The 24,358-nt window shown below is 41.5% G+C and overlaps 3 protein-coding genes across 5 annotated transcripts; all 3 read left to right on the plus strand.

The window, feature by feature from the left end:
• Nucleotides 1-225: 225 nt before the first annotated feature.
• On the plus strand, nt 226-2,615 carry tstd3 (thiosulfate sulfurtransferase like domain containing 3). 2 transcript variants are annotated; one of them, XM_044358628.1, is made up of 5 exons: nt 226-599; nt 744-911; nt 1,347-1,506; nt 2,022-2,103; nt 2,421-2,615. In XM_044358628.1, exons 1-4 carry the CDS (start codon nt 461-463, stop codon nt 2,077-2,079), a joined length of 525 nt encoding a protein of 174 aa, XP_044214563.1. In that variant the 5' UTR covers nt 226-460; the 3' UTR covers nt 2,080-2,103; nt 2,421-2,615. The 2 variants fall into 2 exon arrangements, with proteins under 2 accessions (XP_044214563.1, XP_044214562.1); XM_044358627.1 differs by having other exon boundaries at nt 2,022-2,615.
• A 2,633-nt stretch (nt 2,616-5,248) lies between these two features.
• zgc:172323 (uncharacterized protein LOC564165 homolog) lies at nt 5,249-9,261 on the plus strand. 2 transcript variants are annotated; one of them, XM_044359630.1, is made up of 11 exons: nt 5,249-5,660; nt 5,964-6,123; nt 6,314-6,463; nt 6,933-7,052; nt 7,141-7,236; nt 7,318-7,452; nt 7,546-7,656; nt 7,753-7,863; nt 8,013-8,137; nt 8,232-8,678; nt 8,897-9,261. In XM_044359630.1, the coding sequence occupies exons 1-11, from the start codon at nt 5,437-5,439 to the stop codon at nt 8,988-8,990; spliced, it is 1,773 nt and encodes a 590-aa protein (XP_044215565.1). In that variant the 5' UTR covers nt 5,249-5,436; the 3' UTR covers nt 8,991-9,261. The 2 variants fall into 2 exon arrangements, with proteins under 2 accessions (XP_044215565.1, XP_044215566.1); XM_044359631.1 differs by having other exon boundaries at nt 8,232-8,684; nt 8,897-8,938.
• A 6,411-nt stretch (nt 9,262-15,672) lies between these two features.
• On the plus strand, nt 15,673-22,775 carry prdm13 (PR domain containing 13). Its single transcript, XM_044359409.1, has 4 exons — nt 15,673-15,914; nt 17,434-17,565; nt 17,692-17,812; nt 20,125-22,775. The coding sequence occupies exons 1-4, from the start codon at nt 15,747-15,749 to the stop codon at nt 21,612-21,614; spliced, it is 1,911 nt and encodes a 636-aa protein (XP_044215344.1). The 5' UTR covers nt 15,673-15,746; the 3' UTR covers nt 21,615-22,775.
• Nucleotides 22,776-24,358: the final 1,583 nt, after the last annotated feature.

Genomic DNA, 24,358 nt, shown 5'->3' on the forward strand with positions numbered 1-24,358 from the left:
TAATTGGTAATTTATTAATTAAGTGGTAAGAAAGTTTTAGTAACCCGGTGCCCAATACTGCCTGAGAGCAGATGTGGGTCAGAGGAATGTATTTATTATGAGAGCTCTTTATAAATTCATAATCAGAAGTGGTTGTCACTTTTCCCTGTTTCCCACGACCTTAAACGCCTCATATATTAGATCTTATTGTAAAACCCGAGTGCATTAGTTTTAGATACACGGGGCACATAGCGCTTAGATATGTTGATTATATTTTGACCTTTGAAACATCAGGTTCATTTATTTTACTTTGTGTTACAGAAGAAGTCAAAAGAGAGTATTTTTGTCCTTTACGTGATCCGTACTTCTGCTTAAGCGCAGGTCATTATTAGCAGGGTGAGTGTGACCAGTGTGACTCATAACAGGTTTACATTGCAGACGTGATCCTATAGAGAATAATTTAGGTTTAAATTAATCACATATGGCTCTCAGAAGGTGTTGGAGGTTTTCAGGGGTTGTCCCGCGGCTGTTATTAAACAGCACCGTCCGTCCTGGGGCTTCTGTCCCGGGGGGGCGCAGCTCTTTGTCCCGCCTCGACAACACTCACCCCGGCTGTACAAGTGAGTTTAACACCCGTATTGACATGTTAGCAGCGGAGTTATGTGTTCCTCTTATCGGTATGAGTTTCAGCTCGAACCTTTAAAATGCTTCATATATTTAGAGTAACGCTATATGGCATGCTTGTTTGTTTGTTTTCCTTCCAGCTTCAGAGTTGCTGCTCCGCAGGTTCAGCTCAGCGCCACCGAGCACAGATGTGAGCTACGAGGAGCTGAAGCAGCTTCTGGCCGGCCGGAAGGCTGTAGTAATAGATGTCAGAGAGCCCTGGGAGCTGAGAGAGTACGGCTTCATCCCAGGGTCAATTAATGTTCCCCGTGAGTGTTGTTCTCTCCACCAAAAATACATACAAACTTGGAGTTGGGTAGCAGGGATGTGTGGTGTCCAGTAGTGTGTGTTGTCTGAAGGCCAAGTCTGTAGTTACAGTTGATGAGGTGGGTATACTATTAGCTAGATGGGTAGATCACTAAGGAGAAGGTGGACTCACTCTCCTATATATTTTAATGGCTTTTTGGCTGATAGGATACTGTAAACTGTCAGAAAAAGAGGTGGGTGTCACCTGTAGACACCCTGGTAAACATGCTTCCTATCTTCTTTGATGATTAACATTCCTTAGATGATCCAAATAAGTAAAGGTGCACCACTTTAACACAGAAATACAAAAACCTTCCATGTTTTTTTTTTATTTTATCTAATGGCACATATTTACTACTAGTGGAAGTTGACCTGGCTGTGCATCCTTGACTTTGCAGTGGGACAAGTGAACACGGCCCTCCAGCTGGGTGCAGAAGAGTTCAAAGAAAAGTATGGTGGTGAAATGCCCGGGGCGAAAGATAACATTGTGTTCACCTGCCTGGCAGGAATCAGGAGCAAGACCGCTCTCGACACGGCCGCCTCGCTGGGATACAAAGAGTGAGACATGTTTCTTTGGCATTTATCTGTCAAAATCATTGGTTCTCACCTTGTCATTAAGTCCACAAATTATGGGATTGTCGCAGTCATGCACAGTAAATGTTGAATAAGATTTCTTGATAAAGTTGCGTCTTATTTTAGTGTGAACAAAGGTTAAAGTAGCAGTATGTTTTTATGGCTGTTTTTGGTCAACTCAGTCTTACATCTGACTTTTATATCTTATCGCAAGACATTATTAAGTTTCACTAACTTGAGGTTAATGACCTTTGGTTGCATAGTGCCAACGTATCACGCATGCAGTGCCATTTGGAGAGCTGCCACGCACCACATATCCAGTATCTGATGAAAAGTACAGAAAAGGCTGCTTAGTTTAAGAGGCTGACAATGCAATGATTAAATGCAGTGTGGTACTATGTGATTTTCACCAGTAAAGTCAAACACAACGACAGTTTGATTTCTGATGCAACTCTGTTTATGCAACAGTTCACTTACTTTCTTCCCTTTTTTCCATTCAGTGTTCAGCATTATCCGGGTGGATGGCAAGACTGGGTGAAAAATGAACAACATAACTGATCCAGGGATAACAGATCAGAAAAAGTGAGAATGTGTAATAAGGGGTCTTGTAAAGGATTTGTAAAAAGTTGATACTCTTCCGTTGTTTTATGATTTAAGTTGTTTTCTTCATCTGTGAATCCCAAAGAACTTTCAGATTAGAGGGCTTAACACACATCAACAATGACTCGTCTGCTGCTAAAAAAAAATGAAGATCTACTGCAATATTACTTGAAGTTATCTGTAAATTTGTTTCATCATAGAGCTATTTACAAACCCTTCACAGCCTCTAAACTTTTAACAGGTGATTGCTCTAAAGCGTACTACAAATATTAATACATGATGTGCAGAAAATGCTAATGACTTATCTATGCAAATGACTACTACAACTGTACATGGGTAAAAATGATGGCTTCCATTGGATAATATGAATAGTTCAGCATTTCAAGTTGATGTATTGTAAATATCACATACTGTGTTGCTCATAGATGCAGCAGTCAGTGCAATTGTTGCCAAGATCATTCAATGAATAAAATTATAGTTTTGATTTAAAATTATATTAGTTTGTGTTTTGTTTTGTTTTTTTACAACTAAGGGACAGTGTCCAGCTGGTTCATTTAAAAACGACATGAGAAGACATTCATTTGGATAGCTTGTGATATAAATAGGCATACAGGAGGTTGCTGAGATGACACGCTGGGACTGAGATGATCTACGGTATTGAAGGGTCATGTCTAATATCCACCTTGTCTCTGTATGAATTTGCCACCAACCCTCCAGGGAACATTAATAGGTTCCTTCATCATCCATTATAATGAATGTGTTTGTTTTCAACTGAGCTGTCTTCCATTAGTGTTCAGGAATGCCTCTACTACAGCACGTCGACTACAGCCATGGACCTTGCTCCCTATTAACCTCGTCTTTTAAATGTTAAGATGAAAGTCCAAACAGAACTCATAATTATCTCATAGTCTTGTTCAATTTAATCATAAACATTTAGATGAATAACTATATGAGCAGCTTGTTGAGTCACAGTCAAAAGGAAACTGAACTCTTGAGTGACTTTCCACATGCATGAGTAAATAATATGGCTCAGAAGTGTTAACGCTATTTGTACTTACATTAAAAAGTATTTCCCAAGGAGGCAAAGGAAGCATCCGATCCTTTGAAATAATTGTACATGTTCATATTTGACTGTAAAAGCAGATCTGTCCATATCCTGTGTATTGTGTGTTCCTTTAGTTCAAGCCCTCTTTAACAGCTCAAAAAACATGCTAATCAGTGTTTAATCACCTTGATACTTACTGATGACTCTTCCCACTCCCAAATCCCAAAAATGTCTTAACTGGATTTCCAACCAATTATTTGTTCATAACAGTGTGTTCATATGAGGTGTGATGCAGTAAGGGGGGAATTGTTGACCCCAAACATAAGTAACATCACGGTCAATAACACATTGTACATTTTGTTGTCTGAGAATAACAATAGGAACATATGCACGGGTGACAAATTAAAAGGAAAAACCAACATAAAGTGTCTTAGTAAGGTGTTGGGCCACCACATACTGCCAGAACAGGTTCAATACACCTTGGCATTGATTTTACAAGTGTCTGAACTCTACTGGAGGGATGAAAACCATTCTTAAAAAAGATATTCCCTCATTCGGTGTTTTGATGATGGTGGTGGAGAGCGCTGTCTAACACGTCAGTCCAAAGTCTCCCATAGGTGTTCAATTGGGTTGAGATCTGGTGACTGTGAAGGTCATAGCATATGATTCACATCATTTTCATACCATTCAGTGACCCCTCTGTATGTGTTCATGTATAGTCTTTATAACATAAAATATGAAATACTTCCTTTAAAGGTACAATAACAATGCTTTATGGTAATTTCTGTGCAAGTCCAGTTTGCGTCAAAGGGGAGGGTTATCATTTTAATACTTATCTATAAATTGGCTTTTTATAAGGTTCAGAAGAAAGGAAAAACAAATATGAGAATACGGGCATGTGGGAAAACAATGTGAAAGTATAGAGTCAGTGCCAACAAAACACAAGGGTTAATAGTTAAATGAAACATAGGGGGTGGGGTTGTTTTGGCATTTGAAGTGAGGACTAATAAATACTTAGCGGAGATAGATTGTTCACATGACTCACAGATTCCAACTCTTCCTAAAAGTCCCAGGCTGCTGTAAAGTCTGAGGTCAATGAAAAGAAATAGATGCTCACTTAATCCAAGTTTCACAGAAAAGATTATTTACAAGCATTTTACAAGTTGGGTTTCATGTTTTAAATGTGCTAAAATTAAAAAAAACAAACTATCATCTAGCTTTTGGACAGGATTTAATCTATAGTTTGGTTATTCTTTGGTTTTCTGTGTGTGAAACCTGAGGTATTTTATAAGGTTGGGTATTTTACAGGAGGGTTAATGTTGCTGGGACTTACTGTTTACAATAATTGGTATTATATTATGCATTATTAACTGACCCTTGACCAAGTGACCCTGTAGGTGCCAATGGAGAATTGCCCTGAACAGGCCTGACCACTGTTTTCCCCCCTCATATCACTGTGCTATGTCAAGCATAAACTCCAGACTACAACTCCCCCCTCCTCTTCTTCTGCCTCCTTATTTACCCTCAGAAGCAGTTAATTCCATTTTCTTTTTTCCTGCATACTCCAGTTTTAATATGCTGAAAACAGACCAGACTAATAAGTAGCCTACTAATTTATGTCAAATCTTGCCAGGGCCCTTTGTTCCTCCACAGCCCTCATCAGGTCACCCTCCAGCTTCTGCTCGGCATTCAATTAAAGTCCCTCGTCCCATCAGAGCAGATCACATCAGAGCTGCACCTACTGGCTGCTATGACTGACCAGACCCTGCCTGCCTGCCTGCCTGCTTGTCTGTCTGCTGCCCAGTGCTGCAGTAGTCACTGAGGTGATGGATGTGCTGTAACCGTCTGTAACCCTAGCAAAGCCTATTATGCTCTTGATAAAGGCAGGCTGATACATGATCACACTCTGTATTTTCCAGAGATTAATGAGTGAACCCTGCATACGTGGTACATGATGTCGTCAGTCACTGTTCCAGCCCAGCTCAGCTCCTCACAAGCTGCTGATAGATATCTGAGCAGCAGGTCAAGCCTGCGTTGATGCAGAGGTTCAAGATTCCACAGGTGTTGGCTCATGAACTGCGTAGTCTTGGACAGACGGGGGCATGGCTGGCGATGGGGAGTATAAAACCTGAGAGTGGGTTGACAATCAGGGAGTGCAAACAGAGTGGAGCAGCAGTGAAGTGCAGTAAGACCACAGACAGGCCCTGCTTGAGTATTTCTTCCTTTTTCTTCCTCAGAGAACCAAAGGCTACACAGTTGCTGCTGCCACCATGAGCCACAGCCCGGAGAGGATCTCGTCCTACCGCCGTCACTTTGAGGACAGCAGCAGCTCGTCCTACCAGGTCAGGGTGTCCAGCCCATCCCCCACTAGGAGAGAGGTCCGTCATGCATCCGCCGGCTACCCCTGCGGAGCCGGGGCCAGGGGCATGCGTGTGGAGTCAGTGGGACGAAGGACCGTCTCAGCTGCACGCAGGTCTCGCATGATTGGAGCAGGGTAAGCTGTGTCCGCTACAGTACCTACATACATGGACAGATGTCCTTTAAACTCAAAGATGATTTGGAAGGCTCATTTTCTAATAGCCTGCAGAATTGTGTACTCAATGAAAATACATGTAAGTAGAGACAATGTTAAAACTTACAGTCAAGATTCCTTAGATGTAACCAACAATTTTTAAATCAAGTTTAAATGCCATTAATTTTTATTCAATTGTTTGCAGTAACATTTTCTCATGAGATGCCATCTACAAATTTGATGTCTGCGGCACTGGGAATAATGTGTATTGGAACATGTTTGCAGTGTGGGTGCAGGAGCCATGGTTTGTGTTGGGCCCAGTGGAGAACCTGCTATAGATCTGGATGTGGCTGCAGCTGAGAACCAGCAATTCCGCAGCACCCGCACCAATGAAAGACAGGAGATGGTCGTCCTCAATGACAGACTGGCTGTGTACATTGACAAGGTACCCCAGCCTTCAAACTAACCAGATTTTACTTCTCCCATGTGCAGATGAACATATTTGTCAGGATAGACTAAAAATGTCTTTCTTTGAAAAATGGGGGCATATTCTTCTCACCTCTGTGAGCACATATTGTGGTGTCTGGTTCAGGCACGTTTGAAATATCACAGCAGAGGTTTTCTCGCCTTTACAGGTTCGATCTCTTGAGCAGCAGAACAAGCTTTTGGAGGGAGAGATTGAGGCCTACCAGAACAGGTTTGAGAGGCCATCAGGTCTGCGCCTCCTATATGAGGAACAGCTGAGAGAGCTGAAAAAGGTTGCTGACCAGATGAGAGTTCAGCGGGTGAGACAGAATCATCCAAGTCGCACATCTCTTCTGCTTCTTTTTTTTTTTTTTACATTTCAGATGCTCAATAGAGCACGAAGCCTAAATTCTTTGTTTCCCGGCGATGTTTACACCTCACTGAGCTGTAGAATATCTATCCAAGCAACGATACAAGACGTCAACTTGGTGTTTTCTAGGTTCCTCACCTGGTAACAGGCTTATTTCTGGCAGGCAAATGGAGAGGTGCTTCAGCGTGTTAAGGTGTCATAGAGTACAGCTGTCCTCAGCAATGTTTTATGCACAGATGAGATGGCTTGACTATGCATTCATAGACACACACACACACACTCACACACACACACACACACACACACACAGGAATGATGTTCATACAGAACATGCAAAAGAGGCTTATTTTGCACACACCCTTGCACACACCTTCAAATCTAATAGACGACCATATTACTTCTGGCTTCTTGGTTTTCAGGACATTTCCTTGGCAGCTAAGGAGTCCACAGCTGCTCAACTAGAGGCTATCAAAATCAAATATGAGGAGGCAGTTGAGCTGAGGAGGAAAGCTGAGGCCGATATTGAAGCTTTCCGCCCAGTATGTTACCTTTCATTACCCGATATCACCTTCTCCTTATTAAATTAATTTGTGATCATAAATGATAATAATGGTGTGTGTTCTTCAGGATGTTGACAAAGCCACCTCCTCACGCATTGCCTTGGAGAAGAAGCTGGAGCAGCTGGAAGTTGAAATTGAATTCCTTAAACGGGTCCATCAACAGGTGGATAACATCTTTGTGCAGGGATTATGAAAACACTTTGCCTTTCATTGCGATGATTACAAAAATCTTGTTTTTCTCCAGGAAATTGATGAGCTGATGAAACAGATTTATTCAGCTCATGCCACAGCGTCGAGTGCATTCGAACTGCCTGATCTCGCTGCTGCTTTGAAACAAATCCAAACTCAATATGATGACATCGCAGCTAAAAATCTCCAGGTAAAATCCTGTCTGAAGATAAACTGTAATAAGCTTTTGGCATTTCAGATTAAACTTATGCCAGTGTTTCAAATGTTCATCCTTCAATTTTAGGAGATGGATTCATGGTATAAAAATAAATTTGAAGATCTAACCAACAAGACAACGAGGCATGTGGATAAGGTTCGAGGCATTAGAGAAGAAATAACAAATGCCAAAAAGGATGTGAGTATCATAAGTGAAAATGAAAGAATGATGATTTATTAAGAATTAATACTGAGTCACTATAATAACTATAATTCACGCAAAAAATATCTCTAGATCCAAAACAAGGAACGAGAGTTGGATAGCCTGAGGACCAGGAATGAAGCTCTTGAGGCCCAGATCCAAGAGATGAAAGAAAAGTATAAGAAAGAACTGGAAGACCTGCAGGTAAAGATACGCTTTTGTTATCCCAGGGTGCACACCTGGACACCCCAGAGTCAGCCATGAATACATACAATGCCTTTCATGCATGCAGACACAAAGCCACCACAATAGTTCATTCATACAGTAATTTTATGTCTCTGTTAACCTACAAGGCTCGGATTGAGGCCCTGCAGCTCGAGCTGAAATCCACCAAGGAGAAAATTGCGCTGCACCTGCGCGACTACCAGGATCTCCTGAATATCAAGATGTCTCTGGAGATTGAGATTACGACTTACAGGTGAAAGGAAAATCACTTAAAAATAGACATAGTACTATGAAATGTATTTAAATAAATGTAAGCAATAGTTTTAATATCTATTTTTTTCTTACAGAAAACTGATTGAAGGAGAGAACCTGCGACTCTCTGATATGATGCAAACCATGTCTCTTACTGGCTGCAGCGCCATTGGTTCTGGGATGAGCTTCAGTGGAGGCATGGGCGGTGCAGGTGGAATGGGTGGCGGCATTGGAGGCAGTGGTGGTGGCACTGCAGGCACAAGTGGCACGGGTGGACTAGGCATGGGGCTCGGTGGTGGAAATGGCGGTGTAGGTGGAGGGAAGGGTGATGAAGGTAAAGATCGTGGAATGGGTGGTGGAAGCGGGGGCAGTGAGGGTGTGGGTGGAGATGATGTAGGTGTTGCACTGTCAGGCACTGATGGAAAGGGGAAGACTGGTGGAGGAATGGGTGACGCCAGTGGTGCTGGATTGGGATCAGATGGATCTGAGCCCTATGGAGACCAGGCAGTGGAGCTGACGGAGAGAAGGACGGTGCTCATTAGGTAAAGGTACCGTCAGGTATTTTTTTCTATTTCTTCTAAACACAGCTTCTGTTTATTTCAGCATTCAAACCCGGACAATAAAATCATACATACCCTTGATTAAGAAGCAATGACATAAAGTGTCTTAAAATGCTTTCTGATAGCGTTAGGGTTAGTCCAGCCTGTTTAAGAGCTGTAACAAGCTTCTTTTGCTCTCCATTTTCCTTCCTCCCCTACAGGACAGTCAAAAATGAGGATGACGTAGTGGAGACGGACCACCAGGAACAAACCTACACCATCACCGGTGCAGCCGACGATTCTGACAACGAATGAGCAGCACGAATTCCCAAATGACCTCCTCTCACCCCTAAACTTCCACGCCCCTCTGAGCTTTGCACTGACCAAACCCCATGTCTGGGCACTGACCTTTGCCCTTTGGCCTGGACAAGAAGACCATCAATGACCCTTTGCTACAGAGTCAAACCATCACCCGTGGGGTTTAAATATGCCTCACTAGAAACACTCAATATGGTCTCTAAACTTTTGTGTGCCTTACACTCCCCCTTTTTTTCTACTCACTGCAAATAAAGCTATCAGCATCCAATTACCTTGTCTTGCTTTTATTTGATGTCTTTTTTGGGTTATTGTTTAAGGTACCTGATGAGTATCATCAAGTACTCTGGTAAAGCTCTATTTTCCCTTCACTGAGAGAGATGTTGCTTGTGTTCATAGCATTGGCTGGGTAAGATAAAGAGAAAGGAAAAAGAGGTAGTGAGGGAAGAACACAACAGAGAGAGAGACAGAGTCACCTGAGGGTCGAGGCGGTCGCCCTGACACTTTCTGGAGGGCGAAGGAATGTGTCAGTCAAATTTTGTCCTGCAGCGAAGTGACGGCACACAGCCGTTTCCTGTCCTCATTCCATCCACATCCACACCTTTTCCTACTGCTGCTGATTGGGAGCGATTGGATCTGGCCAGCAGATGCCAAACACACTCAGTGTCCTGCTCAGGGGCAGAGAGCAGAGACATGCAACACAGCAATCCTCTGACAGAAACTGCAACAAAGATCAGAAAAGGACCAGTGTTATTAGGGCAGCAATGAGATTACTGTGTCATTATTATTATTATTATTATAGGACACATTGGACTAAACACAAGTTAAGACTGAAAATCTAATATCATTTCTTTGTGAAATGCTTCTGCGTTACATATAGTAGAACCTTTAAATGTTTTGCTTTTGAGGCAGATGGAAATTCACAAAGTAATGAGAAAAATTGCTGACATTTTAATGTTTATTGCTTCAAATGTACAATTTAAGTGCAGGGATTAGACCACCTTCAGGAATGGATATGTTGCACACTATGTCATTTCCTGAGAAAAGAATTTTCAATACAAAATGTGCAACAAAACAAGAATAGTTCCCACAAATTGAAATCATACTTCAATACAAGGACAGCAGCAGACTTGTGACTCAAGTAATAAAATAAAGAAAAACAAGCAAACTCAATTAAAAATAAAATGCTCACCGTGTTGAGGGATCCACTGAACTGTCTAAGCAGCAGCTTATTCAAAAACCTGTCATTTCTACACCCATTATTCATATTTTTATGCTGATTATATGGCGGATTCGTGTTAAAATAATCAACATCTCTGTCGGACATCATTTCCACAAGCTCATCCCACCCGAACATGCAGGAGACAATTAGTTTGAACTGTCCATCGGAGCTATAATGAGGAGCCGCGAGACGCTCATATCATTAGATTACATTTTGTTACAGCGAATTATTAATGTGCATCCAACCTGAAGAGTGTATATGAGCTTTTATATTTAGGCTTGAGCTCAGGGAGATAAAAAAAACAAACATTCTCAGCTATATGATGGGATGGAATTTATCATCAGTATAATTAACAAAGAAGAGAATTTGTGTATGTGTGTATATTTGTGCGGAAAGCGGAGCTCTCCATGGTGCTCCGTCCTCGGAGTGCAAACACAGACACACAAATACACACACACACACACACACACACACACACACACACACACACACACACACACACATATATATATATATATATATATATATATATATAAGCCAACAGCATTTCTATAAAACTAAATTTGAGATTTTTTAAAATAAGAATAAACATAGGCTGATGGAATTATTGTTGTAAATTACTTATATTATTATTGCTATTATTACTACTATTATTACTAAATATTTCTTAAGTATAAAATGGTCGAATCACATGCCAAACATCTGTTTAAAAATATTCGTTTTTACTGTTTGAAAGAAGAAAAAAGAAAAGAAGAAAAGCTATGAAATGATTCAGATATTTGTTCACGCAGCCAAACAACTGTGACTTCGACTGAAACATCTCGTCTCATTCAAGCATATAGGCCCAGTCAAGGTTACACATCCTCAAACATGCTCTTTGCCTGTAGTTGTTTTGCTCACACTTTTAGTTTGCAGAAACATGTCGCTTTGCAGACTGGGTCACTAACCTTCATCCTATAAGAAAAATGCTGTTTTACTCTAAGATGAAGGAAAGAGCTCCATGTATTCACCAAGAAGGGCAAAAGTTGTGACTTTCTTTGAAACCTGTGATTTTCTGTCACTTTGTGCATATGCTTTGGGTGGCTAAATCCCAATTAGGGTCGGCTGACACGCTGCTCTATTCATCCAGAGCCCTGCCTGCATACATTTGCCTAGGAATGAACTTCTCAAATAGATCTCCTGCTAAATGCGTTGGACAGCAGAGAGAATCGGCCTGAGTGACACTTTCTTTCTGAGGCGGTCGGGTGAGAAAAGGTATGAATTTATAAGGTACACCGAAACATATCAATTCAAGCAACTTCACACGCCTTTATCCGCGTCTCCTCATGCGAGACAAAGTGAGTTTAAGTCAGGGAAATGTGGCTGAAAAAAGCCCCGGCGCAAAAACTTTGTAGAGACTTTGAATACAAAAACGGTGCAGCCCACTTCTGAGGGAGAAGAGAAGGCACTCTGAAAGAGATCACGCATGAACTGCGTTCAATCAGGTGCCGTTTATTCGGCTCCTCTCTAATGCGATTTTGAATATTAGTCTGGGTTAAAATCCCAATCATGTCATCTGGTGGGAGTCCCATACAAGCATAATTACTATTCAAACGCGTCGCTAATGTCCCACCCGCATCAAGGCAGCTGGTCTGCCCTTGGTGCAGCTTGCATCTTTCCCCAGGTTTCTCAGACAGAAAAACACCTTCAGTGTGGCCGGGTTGGTATAAACAGAGGAAAGAAAGGCGAAGAACAAGATAAACATGCCTGTCTAAAGCTTTTCTCTTTGTTTGAGAGCGGGCTCAGATCTGAAAGGAATAATAATACCTTCTGGTTCTTTTGCTGGATTAAGTTCAGGCTGTCCAGAAAACTATAAGCATGAGGATTGAAGTTTTCTTTCTTTCTTTTTTTTTTTTTTTTTAATGAAAGAAGTGTGACCAAATGTATGTGAGAGGTGCAGAAGACGCGGGCTTACATGCGGAGAAATAATTTATTTCGACAAACACAAGCGCAAAGTCACTTCTAAAACGTGGGAATCTTTGAGAAATAGGCCACATTGCTAAGTGGGACAATGATTGGGATCTTTTGAATAGACCCAAACAAAGTTTTATGGGTCGACATAAAAAATGTGTTTTCTTCTGAGCTCAGAGGGGTCTTAAATGGTAGGCCATTGAAACCAGTCCAGGAGAGGTGGTGGTGAACCCTTGGCACCCCTGAAGTATAGTCAGGGCGCATGAATGGAGATCCCTGGTGGGGCATTGCTCTCTGTATTTACCGCGTTGCTTTGCAGACAGGTTGTTCCTCTATATTCATGGCTCATTAATGGCCAACCAGTTAAATCAGAGCCCCACCGTTTAGACAGTTAAAATCCAAAAGGGCTGGCAAGAGCCGGGCAGAGCCGCCCATAAAAAACGTCTCCCTCCTCTCAAACCTCCGATTCTTCTCAGGTCGTTATTTAAGTTCATTAAAGAGATGCGGAGTTCATTTAAGAGAATCGCACTTGCGGAATGCTGTTGATTGACTCCGCAATATTGTCCCAGAATAAAGATCCGACCATGTAATTAATGTGTCTTTTTCTTACAAAAAGAAGAGGGACAATACCGCCGGTCAAACCATTTAATTTCATTTAATTTTCCATCCCATTTGCTTCCAACACTGCTTTCACTCTGTCACTGAGCCTTTTGACTGCTCTTCAGGGCTTCAGTGCGCACAGTGCAGCGGGGATTCACCCCAGCGACTTTTACTATAAGCGGCTCCGCTAACAGAAAGGAAACGTCTTCGTCTCCGCCCCCCCTCCTCCTCCTCCTCCTCCTTCTCCTTCTCCTCCTCCTCCTCGGAGAATAATTAATTTCACTGTGGAGAAGTGCGGGACTTTAAAGCAGCGCACGGGGTGGATGGGAACCAGCCGCAAATGGCGAGGCGTTAATAAATAACCCCTCCGCACAGCCAGGCGCAAACATTGCGCCTATTGATGAGATTGTTCGCGTGTCGTTCAAGCTCTTTGAGTGTGGAGGAGTGCAGGGAGGAGAGGGAGAGACAGAGAGAGAGAGAGAGAGAGAGAGAGAGAGAGAGAGAGAGAGAGAGAGAGAGAGAGAGAGATTACTGTGTATTGTTTATTATTTTACCTGAACAGTTTCAAAAAAAGGAAATTAAGCCCAGATGAACTAAATTGAAATTTATTTGAAGTAAAGTTTTTGTTTAATTGCTGTTTTTTTTGCTAAATTATTCCTCATTTTAGTCATGATCTCATTATAATATTCTAAATATATCAAATATTGCATGCAGTTAAACTTCTCATTTATAGATATTTTATATAAAATGTTATTAATAAACCTATAGGAGGGTCATCACACCACAGGTCCTGTTCTACTTGTTATGATTCTGAGCTTGGTTTAGGCAGAGACAGAGTCCCCGGTGGACAGGTCAAAGGTCAACATGTTCATGGTCTGAATTGATCGCCCACAGGTTCTTGTTCTTCTTCTGTGTCCAGACTCATCATCGCATCATCAAAGGGATCCAACTCAGTTTTTTTTAAAAACCTGCTGCCACTGAGCCACATGTTGGAGCCTCCCTCTGCTCCTCTGACCTCCAATCACAGTAAGACTTTATCTCTTGACATTCATGTCATTAAAACCTCTGTGCCTTTTCGGGTCTTATTGTCACCAGTGTCATGTGGTCCGAAGTGATGATAAACTGTAAAATGTGACGTTTCTGATCATCTGGATGTGGTTACAGTTGGGCTGATGGCTTTAGAAATCTACGCATGAAAGCTTTTCCCACAAGGCTTTAAAACATGTTAATATTTTTGCTTATCGTTGCTGTCTAGTGAAAACCACGAATCTCTAAAATTTGGAGATGATTTTTTTTTTATTTCTAGTTTTATTTATTTATTTTTTGTGAGAAAAAACTGAAAGATTCACTAATTCATTATGGACTCAGGAAATCTTCCTCCTTCTTGCATTAGTTGCACACGACGATCTGAAAAATGTCAACGTAGAGATACACGGTTTTCACAGGACATCAACGTTGCACATTTTGTATTTTTTTTCATTGTAAAATCAATCATTTAATCACAATCATTTCTATGATGTTTCTGTAATGACTTCGGGGTGTCTGTGAGATTTAATCCTGGATTAACAGAAACCATATTGAACGAAATATAGAACAATTTAATTCTCCTAATAATCCCGATTATTTTCATCCTCTTTATATTAATAATCTATGTTCAAAACATTCCTTTAGGACTCTTGCTGTATGTGATATTATGAACTGCCCGATTTTTATAGCATTACTCATTTTTTTAATAAGGGGCCTTTATAATAAATACATATATTTATTTATTTATTAAAATAGGTTACATAATTCACCATAGAATGTAAAATTATGAATTGCCGAATATGATAAATGATTTGTACAATTATTTTTTTTTCTATGCCTTTAACAATAATATATCAGAATCAACCTGTGCTGAATGAAGAAGACAAGACAAGAAAACCACAAGTGTGTGTGCGTTGGGAAGATGGTGATGGTTATATTCAAGTTTTATTCCCCCTCTCTCTTCCTGCTGGTGGTTCTCCCTTTTCAGTACCTGCCTGATCTCAACCCGGCACACGCCGAGAGTCAATAGAAGTTAACAAGTCCTCTAAACTTCCCTGCTCCTTTTGTTAAACTACGGGCACAAAGGAGGAGGAGAATAAAGCGCTTTGAAGTATATAAAAACGCAAAGAATGCCAGCCAAGTAGATTTAAAGTAGCCACTGATTTCCAAAACCTGGCTTGAAAGGGAAGAATGGAAAAGGGTGAGGATTTATGGATAAATTATACAGTGGATTTGTCAGTTAAAATATCGGAACTGTCTGGAGGATAAAGCCACATGCTGAGGATTAATGGTCGCTCTGGACCTTTGATTCTGCACCCTCTTTTCTCTGCCCTTGACAAATTGGATTTTGGGGATGGGAAGGTCGCCTGGCCCTTTGTGTCTCTTGACCGTTTTGGAGCAATTCATTATGCGGCGGGGTGAGGGAAAGTCTCCATGTGACCAGGCCGGCCCGTTTTCCCTCTCCTCACAGCTGCTGGGAGAGCCCAACTCTCTCACACTCACTCACTCACACACACACACATACACACACAAACACACACACACACAAACGCACTTAAGCCGGAGCGCTGCTGCTGCTGCTGCAAACTCAGGACCGCTCCCCCCCCCCCCCCTCCTCTCTCTGCTTCCCCATCTGAACTACCTTATAGCACCGCATCACCTCTCTGCACGCCCCCCCCTTCCCATTCACACACACACACACACACACACACACACTTGCATCCTGAGCTGGAGAGGTCGGGGGGGTAGCTGGGGGGGGGGGGGGGGGGGGGGTGGGGGGGGGGGGGGGGGGGGGTGGGGGCTGTGGAGGGGGGCTACCTTGCCCGCACCATCACTAGAAAAGCCGGAGAGCATAACGGCACCGCGTCACTTTGAGGGCGGATATCGGCCGGTCCTCATCCTCTCCTCCTCCTCTTCCTCATTCCCTGCACTCTCCCAATCGGTCTCCATCAGCCTTCATGGTTCTGATCTCACCCCACGCCATGCAAGCCACCCGGGCGCCCACTACCGTCAGTGTGTTTGCGGACTGCAGCATCCCGGCCGGGCTCCAGATAGGACCGGTACCGGGCATCTTTAAACTGGGGAAGTACGTGTCGGACCGCAAAGAAGTTGGACCCAAGAAAAAGGTAAGTTTAAAAGACTTTTAAAAAAATATATGTTTAAAGAAGTGATGGGTTTAGTTTTTATGTCTTATTTTATAATCCGTCACATTCTGAGGTATTTGAAGTGATGCAGGTTAATCAGGTGCACTGGAGAGCTTTGAATAAGTGCTGCAGCTCTACAGAATCACATCAACTTTTATTTATTACTAATGTCATTTAAAAACTGCTTTAATAGTAAAGAAATTCCAAACAATGTTGAAGTCTGTTACTATTTGTTTTGCGTGAAAAATGTATAACACTAATACATTAATAAAACAATCATAAATATCTGCACACACACTGCTTTTGTAATCTCTTACATTTAAACCGGTCTGTTATTAAAAACGAACGAACTGGGTTTGGATTTTAAAGCTGCGCTGTCAAACTCCATCGGGCCTTCGGTTATTAATTGGTTTGGCCTGTCAAGTTGGAAATAATTGAGCTCTATTAGTGGCCGACTTGTCAGTCTGTGCTTCTACTTAACCGGCCTAATGGGCGACCGGGTGTGCTGTGCGGGATTTCAGCCCTCAGCCGCCTCACATTTCACTGCCTGGCGGGCCTGTTATTCCGATGAGCCGTTTAATTTCAATGTAATCCGGCCGCAGAAAGATGCCACGGAGGTCGGGGCCGCAGCCTGGGGCCAAGAAAAAAATATACATAATAACAACAGTGATAAAAGAAAAAAAAAAAATCAGACTAACTGCATTCATGTTATTGGACCTGGTTGTTCAGATTAACAGCAGCGTAGTGTTTATATTATATAGTGTGTAATATTTTAAAAGTCTAAGGGAGAAAATAATTAAAAACTATTAAACCATTAAAAATTTTCAAAAAAAAAAAAAAAAAAATGGAAATAAATAAATAAATAAATCAACTTGCAAAATCAGACTTTTTACATCAACAATAGTAAACAATTTGCTGCCATAAGCGCATTTACAGCCGCACCCTGTTATTGTTGCAGCTGTCAGCGGTTGTGATTGATGCGTCTAAATGCGTGGCCCCGGGCCGCCGGCGATCATCAGGTGCAATCTCTGTGTCAAATGTCACGCTTCGATCTTTAATGTCCTTGAACAGTTTAGAAACGCTCTGACACTCCTCAAATTCGTTTCCCATATCAACTCAATTAGGCCTGTGTGTCATTCTCTTTAGTAAATTATCAGCAGAGCGGATAAAGACGCATTAAGAGCGTTTTGGTCACACCTCCAGGTACTACAGCAGCCAGTGATGGACGACAATACTGGTGGTAATATTCGTTAAATAAAAATATCGATAAACAAATAGATCCATGATGATAAATAAATAATAAATAGGAGGGTTAACAAATACATTTAGGAAATAAAAATTTGCAACGGTTGCACTCTTTGAAATAAGCCAAATGTGTTTGTAGCCTATATATTACTGTGATCATGTGTTTATTTACCTGCATGTTGGAGGGTCTTTAGTGTTCATATTTCCCATCTCATTTATGCTCATGCTTATTCTGACCGTCTTCTTTCCTTCTTAGATCCGTTTAGTACGCGGAGAGTTTGTGGATGAATCGGGCTGTCCCGTGCCAGACTGGATCGGATTCATCCGCGCCGCCAGGAACAGTCAAGAGCAAAACCTTGAGGCTGTGTCGGATTTACCTGGAGGACAGGTGAATATTCATCCGCTCACACCTTTAGGCCTACTGGAGTTTCTGAAAGTCACTTCCCCTACAGGTGGACACCTTGTTTAACTTTGGATTCTCTTCTCCCCTTTTCTTTTTTTTCATATTTTAAAGATTTTCTACCGCGTGCTAAGAGAAATCCCTGCAGGAGAGGAGCTCAGTGTTTGGTACTCTAACGCTCTGGCCCAGTGGTACGACATCCCCACCACAGCCACTCCCACGCACGACGAGAAAGGTAATTCAGATTGTAGATTGTTTGATCCGGGGACCATCAGTGGGAATGGTGGGCAAATTACGACAATCATCACATGAGCTTTGAAATTCTTTTTTTTTCTTTTCTTAATAAAAATGATAAAATCATTCCTAACATCACATTATCTGTGAGGGGGAACATTAATATCGGCTTTTAGCTATTAAAAAAAACGTTTTCAGATTTTAAATGAGTTTTTAAGCAACAGTTTAGTTATTTGGTAAAGATTGGTGTCAGGCAACAACAGTGGAAAACTGAGGGCATGCCCCCCAGCTCCAGCCCTGTCTATAAAGCACAGATAGGCCTGACAGTCATCGACATGTTGAAGGGTCCATCACTGCACGCTTAAATGGCTGCCAATACCCGTGATGTCACTCCTTTATCGCTGAGAGATGGAAATCAATTGCATGTTGTTTTTTTCCTCAGGCAGCCTATTTATTTATTAATTTATTTATCTTTACTCATTTGTGAATTGATTTAATCTAGATAAGATAAACAAATAACAAATAACACACGGTATTAACATTAAATAACAAACAACATGTATATTAACCCTCACTTTATTTTGAGAAAAAAGGCGACAATGATAATTGGTAGTGTTTATTTTGCATCTCTAAGTATTTGGTTGATTATTTGCTACTGAAGACACCTCAGATAAATTACCTAACAACAGTGCTCTTGTGAAAAAACAAACAAACAAAAACAAAAAAAACAAAAACGAAACAATTAGCTATACCATGTTTGCATGTAAAGGTCCCAGGAAAAATAAATCTCATTACAGATGAATTAGACTGACGGCACAGAACCTAAAATACGTGCAATTTAGACACTAATCTCTATATTATTTAACATGAACATACCTGCGCCATTTTCTCTCATTCTTCTTTTTCAGATTTTTTTTTTTTTTTTTGGATGAGTTTTGTCATCTCATCAGTTTGTGTTTGTTTGGCCTGTAATGAGGATTTGGTGTTTGCGCTTGGGGATTAATCTAAATCCGTATAATCTTGTCAGAACACCAGCTCACTAGACAATAATCCGTTTTAAAAAAGAAAAGATTAGATTAGATTACTTCGCAGGAAAATACCTTCAATAGACGGTGTTTTTGGGATTATAATTATAATAATAATAATAATTATTATAGGATAGCTACTTATATTTCCTGCTGGGAAGGCCTCTAACTCATTGAATAGACTACATGTAAAAGCAAAAAGGCAAAGCTTGAAACTATATCAAACTTGCGTCGGAAAAAAAACCCCAAAACATAATTACGCTGTGCTTGAAACACAGGATAAAAAAAACGCAATTAAAGCAGGGATTGTCGCGTCTCGGCGGCCATAGAAGAAGAAGAGGCTTGTGATTCAGCTGAGAGACAGAGGTTAACAAATGTCATCCCGTCATTAATATTCATGTATTCAAAAGCAAATAAATTCAAAAACAAGTGCTTCACGGCAAATTAGGTGGGTGCGTTAAGGTATTGTGGCCTAATGAATGCTAACTTTTATGTGGGGTGTATATTGCCCTGATTCTCCGGCCCAACACACCGTGTGCACTCCTGGACATACGCTCACTCCCATTATTAGGCGTCAACAGATGGGCCGGCGCCATTGTTTCTGGAGACTTGCGATTTCAAGCAACAGCTGCTGTCACTTCCACGGGAAAGAGCACAGAGAGGGAAAGTCCCGCATTCAATGCATCAGTTTCTGAGCGCCAGATTGGGCAGGGCGTTTGCTCTTTTGATGGCCATCATATACAATGGCCTGTATGAGGATTACAAAATCATTACATCTATATTAACCTCTGAGTGCTCGACTGGGGGTCATTAAGATGGCTCGCTGTGTCTATTACCATTTGGCACCGGATCTTAGAAACCGGATTACATCCATTAGGCCTAAATCCAAATTTCAGGTAAAATGCAGCAGCGAGTGATGGAAATGTTGCTCTTTAAAGGGACATTTTCAAGGGAATATCGAGCCTGTACAGTGATAATTTAATGTGACAATCGAATTTTTACGCCTCTGCGCTCCAAAATTATGTATTTCACCACACACTCTAATCTGTCTCTGTGCATTTGTAATGTGTGTTGATGGTGGCGTTGGGGGAGAAGGGTTCATTTGTCTGTGCAGGCGCTCACAGGTATTTTCTCTACAGGTTGCCAAACCTGTTATTAGCATTTTACGCACGGGAATAAATTGTGAATTTGAACGTCATCAGTATTATCTGACTTCACGCTGTGTTGTTTCACCCAATGATCCGCATCCATCTCATCATTAATGTTATGTCTGCTCTTGTGTCTGCAGGTGAGGAGCGTTACATTTGCTGGTACTGCTGGAGAATATTCAAATACCCGAACACACTCAAGGCCCACATCCACTTCCACTGCGCCCTGAGCAACGGGCGGGGGGTTGTGAGCAGCGAACAGGCCAGAGGAACAGAGACCTTCAGCAGGTCACCAAAGTCTGGAGACATCCCTAACACCACCACCTCTCCGAGGAGCGGTCACAATAACTCCTCCATCTCAGACTCTGGTAGGCGGACAGTGTCCTCCTCGCCATTTTTAAACAAAGCGGGGCTGGCAAAGAAAAGCAGTTCTGAGGAGCAGGACAGGGCGCTCGACATGAGCGTTACGTCAGCCAGAAACCAGGGACATCTCCTCGGCCTCGGCGCCACATCCTCGGTGCTGAGCAGCATGGGCTTCCACCCGGGCGTGCGCTCTGCTTTCAAACCGACCGGCGTCTCCAAAGTCCCGGGCGCCGAGGCGTCCAGAGAGGACGCCAACGGGAAGCTGAGCGGCCTAGGATTCAGCAAACTCATTGGGAACATGAAACCAATCCGCAATGTGGGTGAGACCCTGAACGGAGGAGGGAGCCACCCACCCAAGTGCGCACCTGCAATTATGGACTCCACATCTCCAATGGTGCCGTGCACAAACGCTATCCGAGGTTTCCCGTTGCTGCCTCACATGGAGGAGACCTCGGCTTTTAAGCACGTGGAGAGTCGGATGCATTCAGGCCTGTCCCCGTCCCGTTACCCCCAGATGCCCCCCGGACTCCATTTTGAAAGGTTCTCTCTCCCTCACTTCGATGGTGTCAAAACTTATGGTGGAGACTGTAACATCCCACTGATGCCCTTCACTGTTTATAACGGGGAGCTTCTGTACAGCTCACCTTACTATCCGCTGAAATTCCACTTCAGCAACCTACTCAAGTACCCAGAGTCCATGTCCTACTTTGGTGCGCCCTCACTGAGTCAAGACCTGGGCTCAATCACCAACATCGACCGGGAGATAGCCATGCACACGCAACAGCTGTCTGAAATCGCAGCGGAGAAGAACCGGACGCGGCTGGACTCCATGCCCGCCGGGAGCGCCAGCAACACCGGGTCTGGGAAACCGAAAAAGGGACACCTGTGTCTGTACTGCGGCAAGCTATACTCCAGGAAATACGGCCTGAAAATCCACATGAGGACTCACACGGGTTACAAGCCGCTCAAGTGCAAGGTGTGCTTCAGGCCCTTCGGAGACCCCAGCAACCTGAACAAACACATCCGGCTCCACGCCGAGGGAAACACCCCCTACAGGTGCGACTTCTGCGGCAAGGTGCTGGTGCGAAGGCGGGACCTGGAGAGGCATGTCAAGTCCAGACACCCCGGGCAGACCGTGAAGAAAATAGAGGACAAACCGGGAGGCCTGTTTGAGGACGCGGAGCAAAAGAGTGACAATGACAGCGACGTAGACGTCTGCTTCACCGACGACCAGAGCGACCAAGAGTCGAGCAAAAATAATGACTGAGATGATGCCCATCGAGAGACTGCTCACTGTGTTAAAATGGTGTAGCTACACAACAAAACATGTCCTTTAGTCTTGTACTGAGTCTTGCATTTGAACATTTTTTTTGACATTGGGCGTTTGAGCTTTGGATTCCATACAGAAATATTTCTTTTTTGACTTAGAGTGGGCTCCGATTAAAGCTTTTGTTCGTTTTTTTTCATCTTGATTCGGCAACATATTTTAAGATCAGGTTTAGACACACAGATAAAATATGTCTGTACCAGTGATTAAATGTTCAGTGTCTTGCTCAAGGACGCAGGTTTCTTAACCGAGTTTCAATCAGCAGTAGTGTTGCAGACAATTCCCTTTTTTTTCTTTTTCTTTTTTAGAAAAATAAATGCAAAAAATGTCTTTCCCTGCCGTGTTTCAAAAACGCTGACATCTCTATAAAACTCTAAAACAAAAGCAACGAGACAAGAACAATGATCCAACCTCAGTCACAGATATTTTCAGTCGTTTTAAGAAAAAAAAAAAAGTAAAACAGTCAAGGCTGAATGTGAGACTAAAGGACTTCTTGAGTATATATTTTTTGCAGTGTAAAAAAGATAACAGGACTGTCTTTTGTTATGTGTCTCCCTCTACTTAACTAAAGGCCTAATAGAAAAAAAAGAGCACTACATTCCATCAGACTCGATATGGACACATTTTGGGAAATTATGAACTGCAAAAGAATATGATTCTTTTCATTTTGTTTTGTTTTTTATTGTGAATAAAAATGGGCAACGCATTCACAATGTTCACACTCTCCCCTCCAAACTGCCAGTTGCACTTTAAAAACAGCAGTGGGCATTTCATTTCAACAAGACAGCTGCATAATGATTATTATAATCAAACTTATTTCCATTATTTCATGATGAACCTGACTTCCCGCGCCTCACTGAAGAACACACTGTACTTAAACTTGCACTTTCTTGCCGAGGAACGCTGTTCTTAAAGACGCAGCCAGCAGCGCCCAGTTTTATTTAAGGAATGATTTCTACAGAAAGAAAATGTATTGATTGCAGTTATAGCCTATGTAAAGAAGTGTAAAGTATGATATTTCACATTTCAGTGGAGAAGTGTTGTATACGTTTGTTTATAAGTGATATTGTCTACGAAGACAATATTTTACTCCTGTCCAATAAGTGGTTGGTTTTTGAATAAATTAAATTTAAAATACCAAAACATGTTTTTGAAGTGTTTTATTAGTGAGATGAATATTAACAAGAACGTTAAAAGGGGTTCCATGCAAATTGTTAGATTCCCGAACCTCAGTATTTCTTAAAGCCTCTCATACGTGTATCACTAATTTATGTCTTTATTTGCTGTTATATTGTGACTCATCACTACATTTATTGAGCGTGTTTTTTGACAAAATCAGCCTGAACTGTCGGGTCTGTTACCATCGAGAAAAACGTCAACGCACGCACGATAAGGCGTGGAAGGAATAGAGAATATGCCTCTTTTCTTCTTGTTTCAACAATAATAATGATAATAATAATAATAATAATAGTAAATTCGTTTAGTTGGAGAAGTGCGAATGCTGATTACTTTTGTCGTTCGTTAAGTTGAATACAGTATTTTCCCCTTTTCTAATGTCCAAGTGGGTATGTCTTGAGATGTCTTTCTGCCAGTTGTAGAGGAAGATTTCAGTTATTTACTTAAATAAAAACGGCAGTGTAAAAATACTCCGTTACGAGTAAAAAAAAAATAAAAATCCTGCATTGTTGTTACGCATGTAGCCAAATTGTACATAAAAGCATCAAAAGTAATAGTACTCGATGCACAATACTGACCCTTACAGTGTTATAATATTGTTATATCATTAATGTTGATTGAGTAATGTGTAAATAGCATTTTACTGTTGTCAAGTTGGAGCTCACTTTATCTATTTCATAGTTGGGTAGTTTAATTTATAAAAATGGATAGTATTTAATAAGCCCATCATAAATTTCATATGTAAAATATTGATTTGTAAAGTAACATTGCTGTCAAATAGCTAAATGCAGTGGACTAAAAAGTACAATATTTATCTCCTAAATTTATCGGAGTAGAAGTATAAAGAAGCATAAGAGGACACTTTAGAGGACACTTTAACTAAAATCAAATACAACACTTGCATGGTCTATTAAACCTGCAGAAGCTTCAAGGTGATTTGGCAAAAGAGACAGACGAAATCTTTTGATAACAAACTAAGCGTAGATTTACTGCAACTTGTCCAAATAACTCTTAGGTTCATTGAAAAAGGCAGGTCAGAAAAGACAACCCGTTCTCACAATCTGCGCACAAATAACACGACTTTAATGTTTTAAATTGCGTCCCTAGTCAAAAAGACAAAGGATTTTCATCTTTTCCAATAGAATCCTTTAGGATTCTCATAAATTTCTAAAAATCCTATAGGAATTCTATAGGAAAAGGTTTTGCTTCTTTTAGGATTTTCACAGTCCTGTTGAAAATCTGTTTTTCCTCACTATTGGATCTTGCATATCTTAAATGTCTTAGACTTTTATTCATTTTTACAAAAATCACCAATAGTCTTATTCCTTATATAAAATCTACCTTGGCTATGATAGATTCTTGCACTCGAAATAACTTGTTGAAAATACTCTAGAAAATGTAATGCATGCCCCAGAGGTTTCAGTGTCATCCTCTGTGATTTGGCTGCAAGTGCGTACGCCAAAGTTCAATTTTGCGTGCAGGTGATTCGCCAATTTAACGCCGCATTT

The sequence above is a fragment of the Thunnus albacares genome, chromosome 8, assembly GCF_914725855.1.
Source record: "Thunnus albacares chromosome 8, fThuAlb1.1, whole genome shotgun sequence".
Classification (NCBI taxonomy): Eukaryota; Metazoa; Chordata; class Actinopteri; order Scombriformes; family Scombridae; genus Thunnus; species Thunnus albacares.

Coding starts and splice junctions, on each gene's coding strand:
- prdm13 (XM_044359409.1), top strand. CDS start 15,747: ATGGTTCTGATCTCACCCCACGCCATGCAAGCCACCCGGGCGCCCACT. Junction 17,566..17,691: donor CGGATTTACCTGGAGGACAG/GTGAATATTCAT, acceptor CATATTTTAAAG/ATTTTCTACCGCGTGCTAAG. Junction 17,813..20,124: donor TCCCACGCACGACGAGAAAG/GTAATTCAGATT, acceptor TTGTGTCTGCAG/GTGAGGAGCGTTACATTTGC.
- tstd3 (XM_044358627.1), top strand. CDS start 461: ATGGCTCTCAGAAGGTGTTGGAGGTTTTCAGGGGTTGTCCCGCGGCTG. Junction 912..1,346: donor AGGGTCAATTAATGTTCCCC/GTGAGTGTTGTT, acceptor TTGACTTTGCAG/TGGGACAAGTGAACACGGCC. Junction 1,507..2,021: donor GCCTCGCTGGGATACAAAGA/GTGAGACATGTT, acceptor TTTTCCATTCAG/TGTTCAGCATTATCCGGGTG.
- zgc:172323 (XM_044359630.1), top strand. CDS start 5,437: ATGAGCCACAGCCCGGAGAGGATCTCGTCCTACCGCCGTCACTTTGAG. Junction 7,237..7,317: donor TTAAACGGGTCCATCAACAG/GTGGATAACATC, acceptor GTTTTTCTCCAG/GAAATTGATGAGCTGATGAA. Junction 7,864..8,012: donor AAGAACTGGAAGACCTGCAG/GTAAAGATACGC, acceptor TTAACCTACAAG/GCTCGGATTGAGGCCCTGCA.